This window comes from Sinocyclocheilus rhinocerous, unplaced genomic scaffold, assembly GCF_001515625.1.
Source record: "Sinocyclocheilus rhinocerous isolate Xijiao unplaced genomic scaffold, SAMN03320098_v1.1 scaffold1821, whole genome shotgun sequence".
NCBI lineage: Eukaryota > Metazoa > Chordata > Actinopteri > Cypriniformes > Cyprinidae > Sinocyclocheilus > Sinocyclocheilus rhinocerous.
In genome coordinates, this window is record NW_015636262.1 from 73,449 (window position 1) to 96,179 (window position 22,731).

Sequence of the window (22,731 nt, forward strand, 5' to 3'; positions counted from 1 at the left end):
TCATTGACAGTTTACAGTGACAGGACGCGTGTAACTATGCGACAGAGCGAACGTAACAGACGCAACTGTATGACGTTCACGCGTCACGACGGTCGATAACGTAGTGCATCATGGCGGCGCCCCACTCCACCATGAAATTCTGGAAACCCGGTAAAATTCATATCACACCTCACAGAGTTATCCTGACATGTTCACTCATATTTTGGCTGGTAGTAGTACTACAGAGTGAAGGCGTGCTGCAGCAGCGCTGAGCTGCGTGTTGTTGTATCTCTGTTTTCAAGCGTGTGTTTGATGTGTTAGTGTGTGTGACTGCAGTGCTGCATGACTGTAACGTTATAACACGATCACGTGCCACATGCATCATATCACAGCAACATAACACAACATGCACCGAAGTGATCACGCTATAACGCGTTAGGATGACTTGATTCTGTCCGGCGCGCAGCATTTATCCAGACTGCGCTGATCTGCTGCTGTGTGTGTGTGTGTGTGTGTGTGTGTGTGTGTGTGTGTGAAGGGCTGATCTGATCTGTGTCTCTCTCAGGCTCAGAGGCTCCAGGTGTGTGTGAGGAGAGAGATCTGTGCACTGACACCGCCGGCTCCCCCATCATCTATAACCCACACACGGCGCTCTCCATAGAGAAACAGAGGCAGAGGCTGCCCGTCTTCAAGGTGTCTACAGAGAAACACTTACTATTCTTCATAAACTATTATAGTATTTATTAAGAGTTTGAATTAGCCTTTTTTGCTATGTTTTCAGTTTAAAAGGGTCATATGATGCTGCTAAAAAGAACATTATTTGGTGTAATGAAATGTGTTTATGTAAATGTGTTTTAAGGTCAAAAAACACATATGTTCATGTGTTGCCATTCTTTTTCTTATTCTTTTTTTAAGTACACAGTTCAAGTTTCGTTTTTTTTTTTGTACTCAGTTCAAGCTTCTGTTTTAGTTTATGTAATTTTAATACTTTAAATTAAACATATTTATTACCGTTATTTGCCAGGGCAACATTTCTAGTGTTTAGGTTTTCTTCTAATAATTATATTTTATTTTAGTTCAGTGTTAGTTCAATTAACAAAAATGATTTCTGATGGTTTTAGTTAGGGCTGCACGAGTTTTAGTTAACAGTAACAACTGTGTTGTGTGCACTTTAACACAACAATTATAACAACAATAGTAAGTATTATTAACGTTACCATATCATTATTTTGGATATTTCAAATTAATTTCAGATTTTTTTTTTCAATAAATCATACTTTTAAGTATAAATCTGACTATAATAATAATAATATAAATCTCAGTGTAGGATAAATATTCAATTTAAGCCCCAAGTCTAAAACATAGATATAAACCACCATGATGCTGGGTTTTGCAAGGGTTTTTTAGCGTGTTATTTAGTTGCTAAAGTGTTTCTGGTGTGTTATGAGTGATTGCAAACTCCCACAAATTCAAAAGATTTTAAAGCAAACATCACTAATTAGAATTTTATGCTGCTACCTTTATGTTTTTATTAGTAGATGTAACAAAATTGGTCCTTTTTTGGAAACGTGTTTTATTTTATAATTTTGTTTGCATATTTACAATACAGTTTTATTTTATAGTGAAGTTTCTGCATTTATAAAATTATATATATATATATATATTTTTTTTTTTTTGCATCCAGCACAGAAACAACATCCTGTATCTGTTGGAGAGTTTCCAGACTGTGGTGATTGTTGGAGAAACAGGATCTGGAAAAAGCACACAAATCCCACAGGTTTGACGCTGTGACTTCATAGTCTCTGGCCTCTGTTAATAGCCGTTTACAGAATAATTATAATAATAACATAATATTTCCACACAAATGGTCTTTGGGAAAATGATTGCAGTGCAGTTTGTGTGCAAGCACGGAACAGAAGATAGTCTGAAATAAAACTAAAAAAGGTCTGGTAGATCGGTGCATCTGTACTCCAATGTATAAATTCAAGGAATAAATTCAATATAGATTAATCATTTTTAAAGCTACAAAGTTACTTGCCAGGATGGGTATTTTGACATACTTTTGTATGTATTTGCCCGTCCAGGCGGCTCGCGCGTGTCAGAGACGCGGCTGTCTGTGCGCTGAAAGGAGTTGTCTTTCGCGCCCAAATGCTTTTTAATCGCTTGAATTTTTAAATGAACAAGTCTTAAAAACACATGCAAATGTTAAAATGTCATGAAGACGCTGCAGTGGCCCGATCGGGCAAGTGACAAATCCGTCTACTGTCCCGAATGTCTTTCACATTAGCCCCAGAAATCTTGTTGTATTATGAATTAAGGTCAATAAACAGATTTGCTTGACAGAAACAGTAAAGAAAGTCTTGTAGGTCAGAAGTGTGTTGTGATGTTTTGGCAGTATCTGCTGGAGGCGGGATGGGCGGCGGACGGGAAGGTGATCGGCGTGACTCAGCCGCGGCGAGTGGCTGCCACATCTGTACGTAACTCTTCTCTTCAGTTTAATCTGAACGTGAATGTCTGCTGCGGGCCGCTGTCTGTATGTGATTGTGTGCTCACAGGTGGCCGGTCGCGTGGCGGAGGAGCGGGGGGCGTATCTGGGGCATGAGGTGGGCTACAGCATCCGCTTCGATGACTGCTCTGACCCGCACGCCACACGCATTAAGGTACAGACAGGCTCTGGTTTATTAGTGTTATGTCTGCTGTTTGTAAAGGGTGTCCGTCTTTACAGTGACTTCCTGTTCTCTGTGTCTCAGTTTCTGACGGACGGGATGTTGGTCCGGGAGATGATGTCTGACCCGCTGTTGAAGAAGTACAGGTAAAGCAGCAGCGGCGCTTCGAATATTTGACGAATTAAAAAAACAAAAAATCCACATTCGAATGCAAAAACGTTAAATTCGAATTTTAGGTGTGCGTTAGGCTACCTTATCAATGGCACACAAGATGCGATGACAATGTAAGTGTCGTTGCTTTTTAATGCCTTTTTTTTTAGCCTATCCAGTTGAACCTTCTGGATGCGGCGCTACTTTGAAAGCCATGTAAAATTAATGTAAGTTCCCTTCCAAGGGAACTTCGAACTGCGTCCTCTAGCGGTCGCTATGGGGAACGCCTTTGGCGTGACTGGTGTCTGAAGCATATATCTAAACACGACAATGACATTGGCCGGCGATGGCCTATGACGTCATTACTGGCGCGACCACAGTATAAAAGGGAGCCGGAAGAACACGTCATCCTCTTCTTCATCTTCACTGACCGTTTGTTTATGTTAGCGGTAAGCTAAGCACGACTAGGAGTGCATGTTCTCTCACCAGAAACTTTGCTCTGATACCCGCGGTTTCACATGGCTCGTGTGTTGTGTGTGTGTGGTGAAGTTTGCATGAGTGCGTTCGCCTCTCACGGGAATAGCGACACATTCGCGGCAGAGGTTTTCGTTCTCGTCTGATTTCCAAGGTATTCTAGCGCATGAATGGAGCGTGTTTAGCTCCCGCGGGAGCTGAATGCATGCTGTGCGTTGCGGTTGCGGTGAGAATTGTCTGCCCATTGCCTGCGATTCGCGGTTGGTGGGCAGAACATGGAAAGGACCTGACGGGAAATCTTTTCCCTACTTCGAACTGCGTCCTCTAGCGGTCGCTATGGGGAACGCCTTTGGCGTGACTGGTGTCTGAAGCATATATCTAAACACGACAATGACATTGGCCGGCGATGGCCTATGACGTCATTACTGGCGCGACCACAGTATAAAAGGGAGCCGGAAGAACACGTCATCCTCTTCTTCATCTTCACTGACCGTTTGTTTATGTTAGCGGTAAGCTAAGCACGACTAGGAGTGCATGTTCTCTCACCAGAAACTTTGCTCTGATACCCGCGGCTTCACATGGCTCGTGTGTTGTGTGTGTGTGGTGAAGTTTGCATGAGTGCGTTCGCCTCTCACGGGAATAGCGACACATTCGCGGCAGAGGTTTTCGTTCTCGTCTGATTTCCAAGGTATTCTAGCGCATGAATGGAGCGTGTTTAGCTCCCGCGGGAGCTGAATGCATGCTGTGCGTTGCGGTTACGGTGAGAATTGTCTGCCCATTGCCTGCGATTCGCGGTTGGTGGGCAGAACATGGAAAGGACCTGACGGGAAATCTTTTCCCTATCAGTAATTTCCTGCTGTTTATAATTCCTTATATATAAGGAAGTTTACAATGTGGATATCTGTCTGCAGTTGTTGGACATATGAGTTATATCATGTCCTTATCAGATAACCACATTATACTGCACTCCGAGAGCCCATTTTCTGCGCCTTTACTTTCATTCAGGGTTGTATGACTCTCTGTGCTCAAGTGTTGGCTTGCGAGCCTCCATGATGCTTGGCCCTGAACTGAGCTGATGCTGGGTGTGGTAGAGTATCATGCTCTCTGGGGCTAGGAGCTTGACCGTACTCCCCTCTCGCTACTTGTGAGTAGGTCATTGGCGCAGAACTTGGTTCCCTTACCTTAACGCTACAACCTCTGAGGCCCTACGGGTCTCCTTGAGGGAGTATCTTTCAGGTTGAGCAGGGCAGTACTTGAGGAATATTCCATGCCCTGCTCCCTGATGGCCTGCTGGATGCTTTGGCTTTGAGAAACCACCCTAGCTAGGGCGCATATAAGGTGAGCTAATTAATGTCTCGTCCTGAGGGGCTCCTTGAGTCTTAAGCTACCTTGTGTCCATTCTGCACATGTACTGAGCTGGAGTTTTGAGTAACTTCGCTCCCTAAATTCCACTCTGCAGATTTGACAGGTTGTCAGGCCCACTGTGGGCCTCCCTGTCACACTGCCCTTATGGTTGAATCAGTGTCTCCCCTCTTAGGAATGGTTTTGAGTGCACTGTTTCTCCCTGGGCTATGAGTGTGATGTGCTCCCTTCTTCTGAAGGTCTGTTCTTAGGCACTCGCTCTGAGGAGCTTTACCATGTGCATGAATGGCTTTGGGTCCCGTCCTGTTCCTGTGGTCGAGCTAGCACTGCTCCCCTTGAAGATAAAGGTGATGCAGGAGCCTGCTGCTCCCACAATCCCTTCAGCTCCTTCAAGCCTAGCTGTATGGGACCCTCACTCTCCCTATACTGATGTATGGGTTTACATTGTCAGTTGTGTCAGCTGATGTGCAGTTGTATCAGGTTAACAGGCCTCGTTCCTGTCGCCCTGTTAGACTGGCTTTCTGGTTGAGTTTGGCAGTGCTCCCCTCACTACGGAAGGTTGTATATGAGTCTGCTGCTCCCTGTTTCAGCTCTGTTAATAACACTAGACTTATGGTCGAGCTTGGCAGTGCTTTCCTCACTGCAGAGGGTTAACTACGAGCCTGCTGCTCCCAGAGTGAGTATTCATTCCCTGCAACCTCAAATACCCGCGGGTCTTTCATTGAGGGTACTTTCAGGTTGAGCATTCTTCAGAGTGTAATACTTCGTGACATGCTTACTGATGTCCCGGCTGGGTGATTGCTTCGAGAAGCTGCCCCGGCCAGGGCAAGTTACTCATGTCTTGCCCTGAGGGGATTCCTGAGCTTTGAGTCATCCACTCACCATTATGCACATTTTATAGAGCTCCTCTTGCTGAGGCACTGAGCGTTTTCACTCCATTCTGCAGTATCGATAGGTTGTTAAAGAGTCCTTTTTTGGACCTCCCTGTCACACTGCCCTTATGGTTGAACCGGTGAGTCGCACCTCTGTGGAGTGGGCTTGAGTACACTGCTTTCCCTGAGGTATGAGTGAGACGTGTTTCCTTCTCTGCGGAGACCCTTCCTAAGTGCTTCGGCTCTGAGGAGCAGTAGCTCTTTGTGCATGAGTAGATCATTAGGTCCCGTTGTTTCTGCAGGCTCCTTCGAGCTTGGTTAAACGCGACCCGCGCTCAGAGACCATGGGACTGTGTTCAGCTGACAGTCTCTCATCAGGCCCTGTTAGACTGCCCCTTCTAGTCTTAACGCTGCCTTCTGGTCGAGCTAGGGAGTGCTCCCCTCACTGCGAGGGTTAGCTATGAGCCTGCTGCTCCCAGTATGAGCTATGAAGGCCTACCTCAGCAGGAGAGCCGAGTGCGCCGCTCCCGAGAACTCCATGAGCAACCATATTGAGTTGTTAGGTCCGTCCCTGTCACCTCCTTGGTTAGTTGCCTCTATGGTGGGAGCCTGCTGCTCCCTGTTGGAACACGTGTTCCCCTGCTAAGCTGGGTTCCATTCCTGATGGCCCATCTGCGGTCAATCTGCTTCTCTGAGCTTGGCAGTGCTTCCATCACTGTGGGAGGGTCTTTTATGCGCTCGCTGCTCCAAAGCAGATCATGCGAGTCCTCCTCTCTACCTGAGCGTTAGGAACTCTGCCCCTAGGCTATTGACCGCTCGTTCTGGTCGAGCTGGGTTCTTCTCTCATTACTGGGAGTCAAGCCCTCCACTCCGTGGCAGCAACACCAGGTAGTTTGGCCACTTGCTGCCACCCTGATGAGTTGCCCCTTTTTTGGTTGAGCCTATCGGTGCTCCCCTCGACCTAGAGGGTCACCTTCGAACATGCTGCTCAGAAATTGAGCGTCTGAGGTCTCCCCTCACAGAGTCCTCTGCTCCCTGGAGCTCCATTGAGCAGCCATCTCAGGTTGTTAGGCCTCTCTCTGCCTCCCTGTTAGCCTGCTATTTTGGTTGAGTTTAGCAGTGCTCCCCTCATTTTGGAGGGTCACTTGCGAGCACGCCGCTCACATACTGAGTGTCTGAGTTTCTCTTCCATTCAGAGAGTTGAACCTCCGCTCTCTGGAGCTCCGGTTGGCAGCCATGCCATGTTGTTAAGCCACCTTCTGCCTCCCTAATGGGCTGCTTTCGGTTGAGATAGCTGTACTTCCCTCGCCTTAGAGGGTCACCTATGAGCACACCAGTCTCAACCAAGCGTTGAGTTCTCCTCTCATTCTGTGAGTCACGTTCTCCGCTCCTTACAAGCAGCCACGCCAGGTTGTTAGGGCTTTCTGCCTCCCTGCAAGGCTGCTCTTATGGTTGAGCTTAGCAGTGCTCCCCTAACACCAGAGGGTCACTTGTGAGCATGCCGCTCCCTCCTGAGCGTCTGAGTTTCCCTCTCAGCCTGAGAGTTGAGTTCTCTGCTCCCCAGAGCTCCGTGAGACAGCAATACCAGGTTTCTGACCTTTTTGCTGCCTCCCTGATAGGCTGCTTTTGTGGTTGAGCTTGTAGTGCTCCCCTCACACTAGAGGGTCTTCTGAGCACACTGCTCCCAAGTCGAGCACGAGCACTCTTTGTGATTGGTTTTCAGTCCTTTGTATTTAACTATGGATACATACATGACGCCGTTTTGTTTATAATTGTTTAAGCAACTTAAGTAATTATATGTGGTTTATAAAAATTTTTTAAACATTATGCACTTTTAAAGATAGTCGTGTTAATTTATTGCTTTAATAAACGTGCATTAGTAATATTTTGCTCGATGCGCCCTCTTGTGGCCTCAGGAGAGAAGCCAAAAGCTTTGTTCCCCCTATCTGAAATTACGCCTTTTCAAATATAATTTGAATATTGATGATATTTAAGTACAAAATTAGAATTTCGTTTTTCAGCCATTTTGACAGCCCTAATCACCATTGTCCATTATAATGAATGAAGCTTGATAGTTCTCCTCTCATTCTGTGAGTCACGTTCTCCGCTCCTTACAAGCAGCCACGCCAGGTTGTTAGGGCTTTCTGCCTCCCTGCAAGGCTGCTCTTATGGTTGAGCTTAGCAGTGCTCCCCTAACACCAGAGGGTCACTTGTGAGCATGCCGCTCCCTCCTGAGCGTCTGAGTTTCCCTCTCAGCCTGAGAGTTGAGTTCTCTGCTCCCCAGAGCTCCGTGAGACAGCAATACCAGGTTTCTGACCTTTTTGCTGCCTCCCTGATAGGCTGCTTTTGTGGTTGAGCTTGTAGTGCTCCCCTCACACTAGAGGGTCTTCTGAGCACACTGCTCCCAAGTCGAGCACGAGCACTCTTTGTGATTGGTTTTCAGTCCTTTGTATTTAACTATGGATACATACATGACGCCGTTTTGTTTATAATTGTTTAAGCAACTTAAGTAATTATATGTGGTTTATAAAATTTTTTTAAACATTATGCACTTTTAAAGATAGTCGTGTTAATTTATTGCTTTAATAAACGTGCATTAGTAATATTTTGCTCGATGCGCCCTCTTGTGGCCTCAGGAGAGAAGCCAAAAGCTTTGTTCCCCCTATCTGAAATTACGCCTTTTCAAATATAATTTGAATATTGATGATATTTAAGTACAAAATTAGAATTTCGTTTTTCAGCCATTTTGACAGGCCTAATGTGCACTGAGAGGTTTCCAGGTGACGGGCTGATTTCTGATCGTATCATTGGTGTTGTTTTGCTGTAGTGTGATAATGCTGGATGAAGCTCACGAGCGAACGCTTTACACTGACATCACCATCGGCCTCCTGAAGAAGGTGATGCTCTATTTGCTTTCTATCATCTGTCAGATGAGCATTTGTGTGGGGTTTTTCTTCCCATTGTTTTCTCTCTCTTTACAGATTCAGAAGAAGCGCAGAGACCTGCGTTTGATCGTAGCTTCAGCCACTTTGGATGCCAAGGTAAATCCAACCTCTGACTAAATATATATGGGTGAAATAATGTTACTTTGTCACAGATATATTTGTAAAAATAAAAAATAAAAACATACTTATTCTGACCTGTGCTTATTAAAACATGTAGTAGAATAAATGATCATACAAAATTTTATAATTTTTTAAACGATTAAAAACCTCTTACAAATGTTTAAATCCAAGTAGTTAGGATAGTGGCAATCTTTGGTAAAGATTTAAAATAATTCATTAGTTTTAGGAGCTGCACTGAGATTCTTAAAGAGTGTCTTTTAATGTCATCTAATGATTTCTGTTGAAAATATGCCTGAAAAGATTTATTGCTATATGAACTATTGCTATAAAAAAAACTATATTTAAAGCTGTATTAAATTTCGTTTTAATGCTTGTAATTTAAATTTAACTCTAAAAACTTTTTTTAACCATCATGTATTAATAAATATCATTATTTGTCTACGTCACTATGTGGAAATATTAGCATAATGCCGCCCAAATGTGCACGCAGAGAAAGAAGGCGTGGTTTTAGGAACAGCGGTAGTGTTGATGCAGCCATGTCAGGGAGACGCTGTGTTTCAGTGCGAAAGCAAAAGCACTTTATTTGGCCTTCCGAAAGTAGATGCAATGAGGAATCATTGGTTAAGATTTATTTACAACAGAACAGCACAACCCAGATGTTCGAATTGGTGCAACGCATTTTATGGACGACAGTTTTTTTTAACCTAGAAGAGTACCAGGCTGGCTGTGCACAAACGCTATTTCTAAAAATAAAAAAAGGGTAAATTCCGACTTTGCTATGACAATCTGGCTTAAAAATCCTTCTGATCCCAAACTTTTGAACGGCAGTGTATTTGATGCTGAAAATTCAGCATTGCATCACAGAAATTAATTAAATATTGCAATATAGTAATAGAGTTAGATACTATTTCAGAATAATACTATTTTTACTGTATTTTTGATCAAATAAATGCAGCCTTGGTGAGCAGAAGAGCCTTCTTTCAAAAACATTAGAAAATCTTAACAACACAAACGTTTTGGATGGTAGTGTGTACTATTTTTGAAGGATTTCAAAACAAAACAAAAAAACATATTATCCCTGCACAAAGCTGTTGTAGGTTTCTTGAATCATCTGAGGGTTCATGATAATCAGCCACGTGATTGCTGAAGATCTCAGCGGTCAGCTAGCTAGAGTTGATCTACATCTGATACATGAACAATACTGTTCCCTCAGAAATTCCACGATTTCTTTGACCTAAATGAGTCTGGAGACCCAAATAAAGACACCTGTGCGATTCTGACGGTGGAGGGCCGAACTTTCCCGGTGGATATTTTCTACACTGTCAGGTGAAGCTCATGTTCACATATGGTCAGTCCTGTGAGAAAAGAGTCTCTCTCTGCTTCCACTAATGAAAGTGACGAGATGCTTTCTGTCTCCAGTCCTGTGCCGGACTATGTGAAGGCTACGGTGGAAACCGTGATGAAGATCCACGAGACGGAGGATGATGGAGATGTGCTGGCCTTTCTCACAGGACAGGTGTGTGTGTGTGTGTGTGACGTTTGTGTAGGTTTGTTCTGGAATGGACCTGCTGCATTGGTTTTCATTGTTCACGTCTTAAAAATGTATTTTAAAAGATGTTTTTTTAAGGCTCCCCTGATGTTTGACCTGCTGTCAATGTATATCAATGTTTTTCTGCTCGTTCTTTCATCAGGAGGAGGTGGAGAAGGTGGTGTCTATGCTCCAGGAACAGGCCCGGACTTTGTCCCGTTACGGGATGAAGAAGCACCTGTGTGTGCTGCCCATGTACGCGGGCCTGCCCTATAACGAGCAGATGAGAGTGTTCGAGAGGATGCCCCCTACTGTCAGAAAGGTGCAACCACATATGTGACCCTGGAGCACAAAAGCAGTCTTAAGTCGCTGGGGTATATTTGTAGTAATAGCCAAAATACATTGTATGGGTCAAAATTATAGATTTTTCTTTTAACACAGGTGCAGTGCTGTCATACAAATATCCTATATACGGGTCACATATATAGGACAGAAACGATGAATTGAGATTCAGTCGTAGTCAGTGATGTTGAGTGTCCTGTTTGCACTGTTAAACAGTGAAACTGGAGAATCGGCACACGTGTGACCATATGCACTCAGAGCTACATTGAATCCTGTTGATGGTCGTTTGTTTGTGTGATGTTTTTCAGGTGGTGGTCGCCACCAATATAGCCGAGACGTCCATCACCATTAACGGCGTGGTGTTTGTGATCGACTGTGCGTTTGTGAAGCTGAGGGCGTATAATCCACGCACGGCGATAGAGTCACTGATCGTTACGCCCATCTCTAAAGCCTCCGCCTGTCAGAGAGCCGGGAGAGCCGGGAGAAACCGCGCAGGGAAGTGTTTCCGGCTCTACACAGGTACAGTGCTGTCATACAAATATAGAAAATATAGAATTCAACAATATAGGATTGTCGTTAATGACGTCATGTGCAGGTGGTGGAGTAATAACTTCTTCTAATGAATTGATCTCAGAGCTGCTGTTATGAATATGGCATCTGATGGCCATTTTGCCATCTTCACTATTTTTTTGTTCCTTGTCATTATGTATTTTTTGATGTTTGATTCATTACTGGTTCCCTCTTATACTCTGGGGTCCTCCTACGCATTTGCATGCTAAAATATATAGATTGAAATGTATAGCCTATATTTTCATATATATATATATATATATATATATATATATTGTACTTGTACTTGTACTGTAGTGTGTTATTGGTATCTGAACTAAAACTATGAAAAAATATTACTGGTAATTGAAATAAGGCTGAAATTAAATAAAATATAAATATTAGATGAAAAATGTAAACTTAAAAAAAAAAAAACTTAACATTAGAAGTTAACTAACTAAAATAAAGATGTTTAAAATGCAATAATAAAATTACTAAAGCTAAAACTGAAATAAAAATAAATAAGCTAAATGTAAGTATAAAAAGAACCCAAAAACTAATAAAAATGACAAAACCACATAACAGAATTGCTTAAACTAAAACATAAACTGAGCTGAAAATTTAAAATATAAAAATAAAAGCTAAAATCAAAACTATAATAGTCTACTATATAAATAGTAAACAGTATACATAAATTAAAGTCAGTTTCAGTATTATTTTAGTAGTGGTTAAATACTACTAAACTGTTCTTACATTTAAGAATTGACTTCCTTTCCAGTTCATAATTTAGCAAACATTGATTGTACAAATGTTACAGCTCAAATGTTTTACAATAAAAAGTTTATTATTTATATATTTTTAAATGTGTTTAATAAATTAGATAAATATAATGAAAAACATTGACTTTGTTTTATTAACTTATTTATTAAATAGTAATTTCAAGTAAGTTTGATTCCATTTGAATACTGAATTCAATTTTGCATACTCTGTTTGAATTCAGAAATGGGATTTAAAAATTATTTTCAGTTCAGTTCTAAGGTTGTGACGGTGAGGAAATTTTCCCACCGGTTAATTGACGTGTGACAACACCGATAATACCAGTATCACCGCGGGGGCGGGCTTTCCCTCTTTTCCTCGCTTTCCTTCGCTTTTAAATAGCTTAAAAGCGCCGTGCGCATTTTACTTTCACTTTCGAATTAGCGGCAATTCGGCATCAATTGCTTGAATGCAACAACAAAATACAACGTCAAATTCACTTTATCGTATATATAAAACATAGAACTTTTATTAACAAAACAAATACAAATACACCATGCTATAGGGCAGGCTATGCCTAATATAAAATAACAGATAACTTGCATAATGTTTAATAGGTATACAAAACTGGAAATGAGTAAACATGTATAATATATAACCAAATAAATAAGAAACGTAGAACGTTTATTAGCAAAACGAGTAAGAAAGCTTGGAGGCACGGCATACACCTTGATGTCAAATAAAATAAATAAATGACACAAAGTTTAAATAAAGTAAAAATCAGCAAACAATGTGGAACCAATTAAATAAGAAACAAATGTTTAAAAAAAAATTCTAAAATCACCTTAGATAAACGGCAAAAGTCAACAGGCTTTTCAAAATCCAAAATCCAATAACGCTTTTGCATCTCGTTTCTAAACTAAATCATCCACGATCATCTTGTCTGTCTCCACTCTTCGTGTCAGTCAGCTCGACTCACTCTCCTCACTGGAGAAATGAAATCTGATCTGTGATGCGACTGTCGTTCGGCACGCTGCATTGAGCAGCCGCGTTCAGTTTTTAATTGTAGTGTCTGTTCTTTTACTGAACTAAATGATTTTTATTACTATAAAAAATCAAAACGACGGTGGGGGTCGGTGCCGCGGTGGGCAAGTGACGTAACCGGTGTTGCGGCTTAACACCGGTATCACCGTCAGCACCGTCTATCGCGGCAAGCCTATTCAGTTCTGCCCCACAACGCTGAAGACTACAGCACTGAACTCTACTGTGCTAGAGTGTAATGTACTGTATACGTTATTTATGAAACGCTGTCGTGTTTTTGTGCCTCTCTCTGTGTCAGAGGAGGACTTTGAGAAGTTGCCCGAGTCGACGGTTCCTGAGATGCAGCGCTCGAATCTGGCTCCGGTCATCCTGCAGCTCAAAGCTCTGGGCATCGACAATGTGCTGCGATTCAGCTTCCTGTCTGTGAGTGACCCCTGACCTCAGCTAACAGACATCAGCGCGCGTGTGAAGCCTTGCTCTGCGTTGAGCGTCAGTGTGTTTGTGTTGCAGCCTCCTCCTGCTCAGTCCATGGTCCAGGCCCTGGAGCTGCTCTACGCTCTCGGAGGTAGAAGATCAAGAGCCTTTCTTTCTCTGATGCGTGAGCTGCATGTGTTCTCATACGCTCTCGCTCTCGCAGGTCTGGATCAGTACGGCCGTCTCACTGACCCCATGGGGGTGCGAATGGCCGAGTTTCCCCTCAGCCCCATGTTTGCCAAGATGCTGCTGGAATCAGGAAACTTCGGCTGCTCTAAGGAGATCGTCACTATAGCAGCCATGATGCAAATACAGAACATTTTTGTAGCGCCGCACAACCAGAAGAAATCAGCTGTATGTGTATTTTTAGTCTGTTGTTGGTTTTATTTATGCTTTCTTTGAATTCCCTTGAACTGATTTGTACCAGTAAAGCTTTGGTTGTTGTGTCTGTCCTGTGGCGTCAGGCGCGGGAGCGCAGGAAGTTCGCTGTGGCCGAGGGCGATCATCTCACCATGCTGAATGTTTACGAGGCTTTCATAAAGGTAACTGATCACGCTGCTTGTCAGGACCTCGCTTAAATCCACTTTAACCGGGGTTTTGTCACCAAAGAAATGATCATTGTTTGAAAAACATGTTTGCATTTAGATTCTTAACCGTCTCGACTCCAGTGCCCTCAGTTGTTCACAACATAATTTAACATTTTGATTTCAGTTTGCAGAAATAAAAAAGGCCACATATTAAATGAAGTGTCCACATATTGAAATAATAAACTAATCGCAATTACAATAAAAGTGGTAACATTTCCGGATTCCTGAAGTTGTTCTTCAGGGATTCCACCATTCCATTTTAACCAATACATTTACATGACTGTTTTGGTCATTTCTGATTTACTGGATAAGGATTTAAAAAAATAATTTTCACTAATTATTAGAAATCTAGAAATCACACTTTTAAAATGTTTCTGTGGGAACCCTGGTTCTTCAAAGATGAAATGGGATGAATTAAACGATTATATATCTTTATTTTTTGTTGTTTTTTCTTATTTTAAATCATAAGTAGGGCTCCAAGATTTGGGGAAAAATGTAAAATTTTCTGATAAAAAAACTAATTTATTTAATATTCTTTTATTTATTTTTTTCATTTGCTGTGCTTGTTTATTTGACAGAAATATAATTTACACCTGTACTGTGCTTATACTGTAGGGTGTTATTATTATCTAAAAGTATTTACAAATTGTTTTTAGTAATTGAAATGAAATAGAATAGGACAATTAGGCTAGATAAATATTAGAACTTAACAAAATTAAAAAATAAATTTAAATGAACTAACTGAAATGTTAAAATTGAAGGACAGCAATAACTACAACTGAAATAAAAATAAATTAAAGTTAAATGTAAGTATAAAAAGAACCAAAAAGCTATTAAAAATAATACAAATTATTTAAACGAAAATGTAAAATATAAAAATAAAAACTTCAAAATCAAAACGATATAGTATACTAAATGTAAGTATTTAACCACTGTTGTTTTATTTGTTATTTTTCCATTTGCTGTGCTTGTTTGTTTGGCAGCACAGTTTGTGATTATACATCAATCATGACCCAGAGCCGATGCAGAGATTTAGTGTGAACTGATCTGCTCTGAGACGCTGAAAACACTGGCGAGTCATGATAAATGAAGACAGTGTCACGCTTCACTCTAAAACAGCGCATACTTTTACTGAATTAAATCACAGCCTTTGCAGTTTGATAATTGATGAGATATATTGCAGTCTCAGTGAATCGTGCAGCCCTGATTTTAGGTCGACTTGAAGCCCTCTGTTTGACAACCACAAATTGAAATAATGTGATGTTTGGCTAAAGGTTGTTTGCATTGGTATTTTGATCCAGCATATGTCGAATGTGTTCTCAGCATCAGAAGAGCTCTCAGTGGTGTCAGGATCATTTCCTCAACTACAAAGGGCTCCTCCGGGCCGTGGCTGTGCGCGAGCAGCTGCGACACCTCCTCAACAAGTTCAAGGTGCCTCGGACCTCCAGTGAAGGTGACTCCTCATCCTCTCCACCATATCACATTATCACATTATTGCCCTGTCAGTTGCACCTAACACTTTATCTTGATTTCATGATTTTCTAGTGTTGTTCTATCAGTTTTCATACTGGTCCGTCGCACCATCAGACCACATTGTCAGTGTGTCGTGTTTTCATACTACCGTTTGTCATATCGGTAACATGCTTCATCCTCAGACTTGAATAAAGCAATAAGCCCCGTGAAGCCGTGGTTTACAGTGGATTTATAACAGCACTCAACCAATCAGAATCAAGGACCGGAACACTCGGTTTTATAATGTCGTATCAGTGTGTCATCACATGACTGTATTTCGTATGTGTTCAGTGATTTCTCGCTCTTCTGTCTGTGCTGCAGGTGATCCGGATGTGATTCTCAGATGTATTGTGTCTGGTTTTTTTGCGAATGCCGCCCGAATGCATCACTCCGGCTCCTACAGGTCGGTTCATTCCTCCCTACTTCAGTTTCCTCAGTAACCTACTGACTGTTCCCGCCATAAATGTGTCTTTTGCAGTGTTGGGGAAAGTTACTTTTAAAAGTAATGCATTACAATATTGAGTTACTCCCTAAGAAAGTAACTAATTGCGTTATTTATAACTTTCCATAAAAAGAAACTGTGTTAATTTACTTTTGAGTTACTTTTTCCTCATCTGTGCTGGGCTTGCTTGTTTATTTTTAATATAAAAAGTTATATTTTTGGCTAACAGAAAAGCCCTTTCACACCAGAAGTGAAATGAATACGCCTCAGGCTGAAGGAAATGGAAATTCACGTCTGTACAGTAGAGGGCGCAGCTCAAACAAACCTTTCATGGATTGCATGAAGAATAGAAAGTAAAACACTCAAAAAATATCAAGACATTTTTGCATATTAGTGTAGTTGAATTGGATCATTGAAGGTCAGCAGCAAATACATTGGTTAATAAAATTGGATTAAATGCATAAAGGATTTTTGTTATTTAACATATTTAATTATTGCAGGTTTGCGTCATATTCTGAGTTTGCGTTTCACTGTTTTAATTCATTTTGAGGAACACTGAATCTGTTTTTGTGCTGTAAGATGAGTAAATACATGTTTTATTTATATTTATATATAAATAAATATGTATATAATATTTTAAATAAATATAATAAATGTTGTATATTAAATATTATAAATAAATATTTTTAATATTATATAAATATTTATAAAATATTTTATTTATAAGGACAACACACATTAATCAACATTTCTGTAAATGTGCCAGTGTTAGCCAGCCAGCTAATGTTCAGCTGCAGTCCTTTGGCAAGATGTCTCCGAGCCCTTTAAAATATCAAGAAGAATGAACAAAAAACAAGAAGACATCAGTACACTAACACAATAACAGCAATCAACACGATTAGCCATGCAAGCACACGAAGCGACAACGCACAGCCTTCAGTAGGTGTGTGCAGGCATGCTGGACAAACATTAACCATACATGAAGCACAACAGACACCATTATGGGTTAATAAAATAACACACACCTAAATCAGTCGACACATGAGAAGCAAAGTAACTGGTGTCATTTATTTGAAAAAGATATTTTCCTGTAAAAATAGTAAAAGTAATGCGTTACTTTACTAGTTACTTGAAAAAGTAATCTGATTCCACATCTCGCGTTTCCCCCAACACTGCTCTTTTGTGTGTGGCTAATCTTCCTCTAATGTTGTTGATTGTCCAGGACTCTCCGTGATGACAGGGAACTGTTCATTCACCCTGATTCGGTGCTGTATGGAGAAAAGCCCCCGAAATGGTACTTATATAAACCCAAGGGAATTAATGGTGCTTATTCCATTTAGTTTGTTGGTTTTTCACTGAATACTAACTGAACTCTTTGTTTGGGGCCGCGGCGCAGGGTGGTCTTCAATGAGGTGGTTCAGACCAGCAAGTACTACATGCGTGACGTGACGGCGGTCGAGTCCTCCTGGCTGGTGGAGCTGGCGCCTCACTTCTACAAACAGGCCAAGGTGAGAGCGACACAAACCACACAGCATTTACAGGCAGATGAGCCGATCTAGACGCCTCTCTTCTGTCTGGACGAGTGTTGTCACGGTACCAAAATTTCAGTATTCGGTACCAATACCAGTGAAAATCCACGGTTCTCGGTACCAATTTCGGTACCAAAGCAAAACACAAAAACATGCTAATTAAAACATTTGACTATACTTTCATTTAATCCAAACTGTGGGATTTAAAAAAACCTAGAGTTATTCAGCCAAAAATAACAACTAAGTTAGCTTAAAAAAAAAAAAAAAAGCCCAAAACTGCTTTTCTGACTGATATGACACAAACAATGTTAACCATTTGTACACCTTAATCATGTTTGTTTATAAATGTTTAAAAAATTGTTTAAAGTGTTGTCTGCTCACCAAAGCTGCATTTATTTGATCAAAAACACAATAAAAACAGTAATATTATAAAATAGTATAACAATTTAAAATAACAGTTTTCTATATCTGTTAAAATGTAATGTATTTCTGTGATCAAAGCTGTATTTTCAGCATCATTACTCCAGTCTTCAGTGTCACATGATCTTCAGAAATCATTCTAATATGCTGCTCGGGAAACATTTCTGATTATTATCAATGTTGTGTATTTTTGTGCAAAAAAAGTTTTTTTTTAAAGATCCTTTGTTGATTAGGAAGTTCAAAAGAACAGCATTTATCTGAAATAGAAATCGTTTGTAACATTATAAATATCTACACAGTTGCTTCTGATTAATTTAATGCATCCTTGCCGAATTTAAAGTATTAATTTTCCCCTGAAAAACATTCTCACCTTTAAAGTTTAAATTAAAAACTGGTTTTACTGAATCATTTATACAAATGCTTCAACAAAAATACAAGCCAATTCCTTTCATTACAAAACCAATGAACCTCACTAGTCATATTTGCTCTTTGCTACAGTTAAATACGTTTTGGTTGTTGATGATGTCACACAAAAATATATTAACATGGCTTTTTTATACAAAAACAGACTAATATTGCCTTTAAAAAATGGCTTTTTTCCCCCACCTCTGCCTCTCTGATTTGTCTTATAGCACGGGTCTCTGAACAGCAAGCGGGCCAAAGTCTTCTGAGCTGAGCTACATCCACACTTCCAGGTTTTTGCTGAACAGCTGGCCATAGATAGAGGAAGATCTTAAGGAACCGCTCCTCTAAAACTAAAGGAACTATTAAGTACACACATGCACACTTTGGTGTTTATTGCAGCTGGAAGGCAAAAGGAACACTGTGGTATTTTGTATATACAAATGTATGTGATACATTTATGCGGTCTTGGTCATCTTTGTATTATTTAACAGCCATTGGAATAAGTTGACTGTGATTTTGTTGTTTACTGTTTGAGAGTGAGAGAATGACTGGATGGATGGATGGATAGATATTGATGATGTACAGCTTTACAACATCGCACGAAGCCCTACCCTCAACAGTAACCATAATATTACTATAATAAGCTACTTTGTACCAGTTATTTCGAACCCTCATCGGAGAAATACTGTGTAGCTCAAACGTAGTGGCCTTTTAACCATTATGTGCCAAATATTATAAATCCGTAGAACATTTCCTGATGTATGTGGAATGTGAAATGAATTGTAGTTACACTGTCAGCATGAGACAAAAAAGTGCCATTTTTTAAATATTATATATATATAGGTCCCCATAAAGTAGCCTTGTTATGCACCTCTGGCCTAAAAACTGTGTTATTAGGTGTAATTATTCATTTCATAGTGTAGTGTAAGATCTCATTTAGGAAAGATCAGCCATGACTTGTTCAGTGTGGTGAGTGAATAGCACAGCGAATGAGACGCCTCAGGGAGGAGCTTCTTTCTTATTAAAGTAAATGGGGTGCTAACTGTGGATATGGCAACCCTTCTCAGGCCACGCCTCTTCTGGGCGTGGCGTTTAATAGGAAGGCTGAGGTGCCAATCATGTGGGTGGAGGCGGAGCCTCTCATAATGTGATGTTTTGACAACGTTTGTGATGTTTTAGTTTTACTGTGACATGTTGGTCCCTGCATAGTTTATTATATCCCAAAAAATGTAATTAAAATCTACATTCAAGGTTACTTCTGTAACATTATTACCAAATGTCTTCAAGACAACACACATGGTTATAGAGTATATGTAGTCGGTAGACTTGAGTAGTGTAGATTTAGCTGCTGACGGAGTCCTGTGCAGTCTTATTGATAGCAGTTTAAACGTTCTTGCATGTCTTTAAACAATACAGATCTCACGTAGTTTCACAGCAGTGCGGTTATTTGTGGAGGAAATCAAATAATCATACCTTACTCTGACTCTGTCCAGATGTGCTGCTCCAGAGCTCTGTGTGGCAGAGAGTCAAATAAAGTCTGATGTTCACTGTAAAAACACGTGCCGAGTCTCTACTGAGGTCTGTTTTACATAGAATAAAGGTGGATGGAAACTGTGGAAAACTATGCGGTTTGGTTTTGTATAAAAGTGTCCATGTGATGCTGGTAAAATATTAAAACTGCTTCATGTTTTAGGACTTGACACTCAAATACAGGCTACAAATAATAGCAGAGATATCGAACTACATGTTTATGATTAAAACAAGTGTGTGATTGACCAGAAGGTGTCAGTGTTGGTCAGAGAAATACATTCAGTCTGATTCAGAGAAACATTTCATCAGATTATGAACTATTCTCTTGTCTAGCATGTGCTAATAAATGTGCACATCTGAAATAATATTACAGTCTTTTGGAGACACTTTGAGGTCAGCAGGAGGTTTGGGGTTAGTAGGAATTTTTTTGTTTGTTTTGAAAAAAGTCTGTTATGCTCACCAATTTATTTTTTAGTTAAAAGCAGTAATATTGCAAACTATTATTACATTTTAAAAATAATTGTCTCCTAATTGATCACTGTTGTAAGTATAAATGGCTTAATGAACTTCGTGTATATATATATATATATATATACAGGTGCATCTCAATAAATTAGAATGTCATGGAAAAGTTCATTTATTTCAGTAATTCAACTCAAATTACAGTCTGGTCAGCTATCCTTACTCACACACACATGCGCACATTCACACACGCACGCATGCTCACACTCACGCACACACACACGCACGCACACACACACACACACTCACGCACACACACACACACTCGCACACACACACACAGTCTGGTCAGCTATCCTTACACACACACACTCACATACACACACACGCGCACATGAGGAGTTTATTCAACTCCATCTCCTCCCATCCACACACCTGTGGATGCGTCTTATGATTTACACTCAACAAAATATGTCAGAATAGTGGCTATTGGATGCTGATTTACCACAATTTCCTACATGGGATCTATTTATCATGAGGTTTTCTAAAAACTAATTATATATTAATCCTGTCAAGCGATAAATTGCATACAAAAAAGTTTTTGTTTACATAATATATGTGTGTGTGCTGTGTATATTTATTATGTATATACACACACATGCATGTATATATTTAAGAAAAATGTTTATATAGCCTATAAAATATATAAATCTATATATATATATATATATATATATATATAGTGCTGTCAAACGATTCATCACGATTAATCACATCCAAAATAAGTTTAATAAAATAAAAGTTTTTATTTATATAATATATGTGTGTACTGTGTATATTTATTATGTATATATAAAAGCACACACATACAGTATATATTTTGAAAATATTTACATGTATACAGTGCCGCTTGAAAGTTTGTGAACCCTCTAGAATTGTCTATATTTCTGCATAAATATGACACAAAACATAATGAAAATTTCGTGTCGTGAAAGTTGACAAAGAGAACCCAATCAAACAAATGAGATGAAAATATATACTTTGTCGTTTATTTATTCAGGAAAATGATCCAATATTACATATCTGTGAGGTGGAAGTGTATCATGGCACAAACAAATGAGATCTCTGAGGACCTCAGAAAAAGAGTTGGTGTTGCTCATCAGTCTAGAAAAGGTTACAAAGCCATCTCTAAAGAGTTTGGACTGGACAATGGGACCCTTTGGACCCATCTGTGAAACATGATGGTGGTAGTATCATGGTTTGGGCCTGTTTTGCTGTATCTGGTCCAGGACGGCTAGCCATCATTGATGGAACAATGAATTCTGAATTATACCAGCGAATTCTGAAGGAAAATGTCAGGACATCTGCCCGAGAACTGAATCTCAAGAGAAAGTGGGCCATGCAGCAAGACAACGACCCCAAGCACACAAGTCGTTCTACCCTTTGTTGGATTGGATTCTCTTTGTCTACTTTCAGGATTTGTGTGAAAATCTAATTATGTTTTGGGTCATATTTGTGCAGAAATATAGAAAATTCTAAAGGGTTCACAAACTTTCAAGCAGCACTGTATATTTATATTCATATAATTTATATGATATATATTATATAAACAAAACATATTTTTCTTAAATATATACATGCATATATTATGTGAACAAAAACTTTTATTTTGCGATTAGGGCTGTCCTCGACTAAGGAATTTTCTGGTCGACTAGTAGTTGTTCATTTTAAGCATTAGTCGACTAATCGCACATTTATTAATAAACCATTTAAATCATTATTATGAGCCTTTAATTGCCTATGTAGCCTAATATATGCACTCAAGTGCACGAATAAGGCTTGCCACAGCACATCGGCAGAAGTAATGGTTATGAATGTGTCAGTGACAAACAGTAAGGACACTGCATTAACATTTGAATAATTTGATAAACTAGTGATATCTTTGTTTTCGGTTTAAGAGATTAATTTGGCGACACTGACTCCGCAGTACTGCTGCGCCTGTCTGCATGTTTCATACGGATTACATAATCTGAGAATATTTGTTTTCCATTTGAATTGGTTCATTTGAAAGTAGACATTTCACTCTCTATAGATATATTTTTCATGTCCGTAAGGTAAAGATATACACAGAGTTTCGCTCTCAAGTTCACAGAGACCGAGACGGCAGAAATTGCATCATATTTGCTTTCATTATTTCACAAAAGCACAATTTGTTGTTATTGTGAGTGCACACAAATAAACGTAGAGTCTTTACAGATTTGAAAGATGTATTACTCTTATCTGTATGAGCAAAAATGACGGAGTATTTTAAGAGCAAGTGAGCGCACCGGCGCCTCCATCTGTCCTGCAGTGAGCTGCTGTTCAGCTTCCACACTCCACACAGACACTTGAATAGCGCACATTTCTCTTGGTTAACTTAGACTGATCAGCCATGTAAAGTTGCTAATACTTACATATTTCAGATATATAATATTAATATAAATATATACATATAAATACATAAGTATATATTTTGTAAATACATACAAAATATATACTGGTTGTCTGTGTATTTATATATACATTAAAAATATAGGCTACACAGTA

General features: G+C 39.8%; 1 protein-coding gene and 1 long non-coding RNA gene across 2 annotated transcripts in view; one reads left to right on the top strand and one right to left on the bottom strand.

The window, feature by feature from the left end:
• Positions 1 to 19,883, top strand: dhx35 (DEAH-box helicase 35). The gene is made up of 21 exons (XM_016562319.1): positions 1 to 150; positions 545 to 672; positions 1,664 to 1,756; positions 2,375 to 2,452; positions 2,535 to 2,639; positions 2,730 to 2,791; positions 8,331 to 8,400; positions 8,485 to 8,544; positions 9,782 to 9,894; positions 9,988 to 10,084; positions 10,260 to 10,418; positions 10,747 to 10,957; positions 13,083 to 13,207; positions 13,295 to 13,349; positions 13,422 to 13,612; positions 13,723 to 13,800; positions 15,169 to 15,298; positions 15,679 to 15,760; positions 17,022 to 17,093; positions 17,196 to 17,307; positions 18,381 to 19,883. The coding sequence occupies exons 1-21, from the start codon at positions 111 to 113 to the stop codon at positions 18,417 to 18,419; spliced, it is 2,100 nt and encodes a 699-aa protein (XP_016417805.1). The 5' UTR covers positions 1 to 110; the 3' UTR covers positions 18,420 to 19,883.
• LOC107747731 (uncharacterized) overlaps positions 19,846 to 22,731 on the bottom strand; it is a 17,384-nt gene continuing 14,498 nt past the window's right edge. Inside the window, exon 4 of the long non-coding RNA XR_001640832.1 lies at positions 19,846 to 19,855. This is a non-coding gene — a long non-coding RNA (uncharacterized LOC107747731). The remainder of the gene's footprint in view (positions 19,856 to 22,731) is intronic.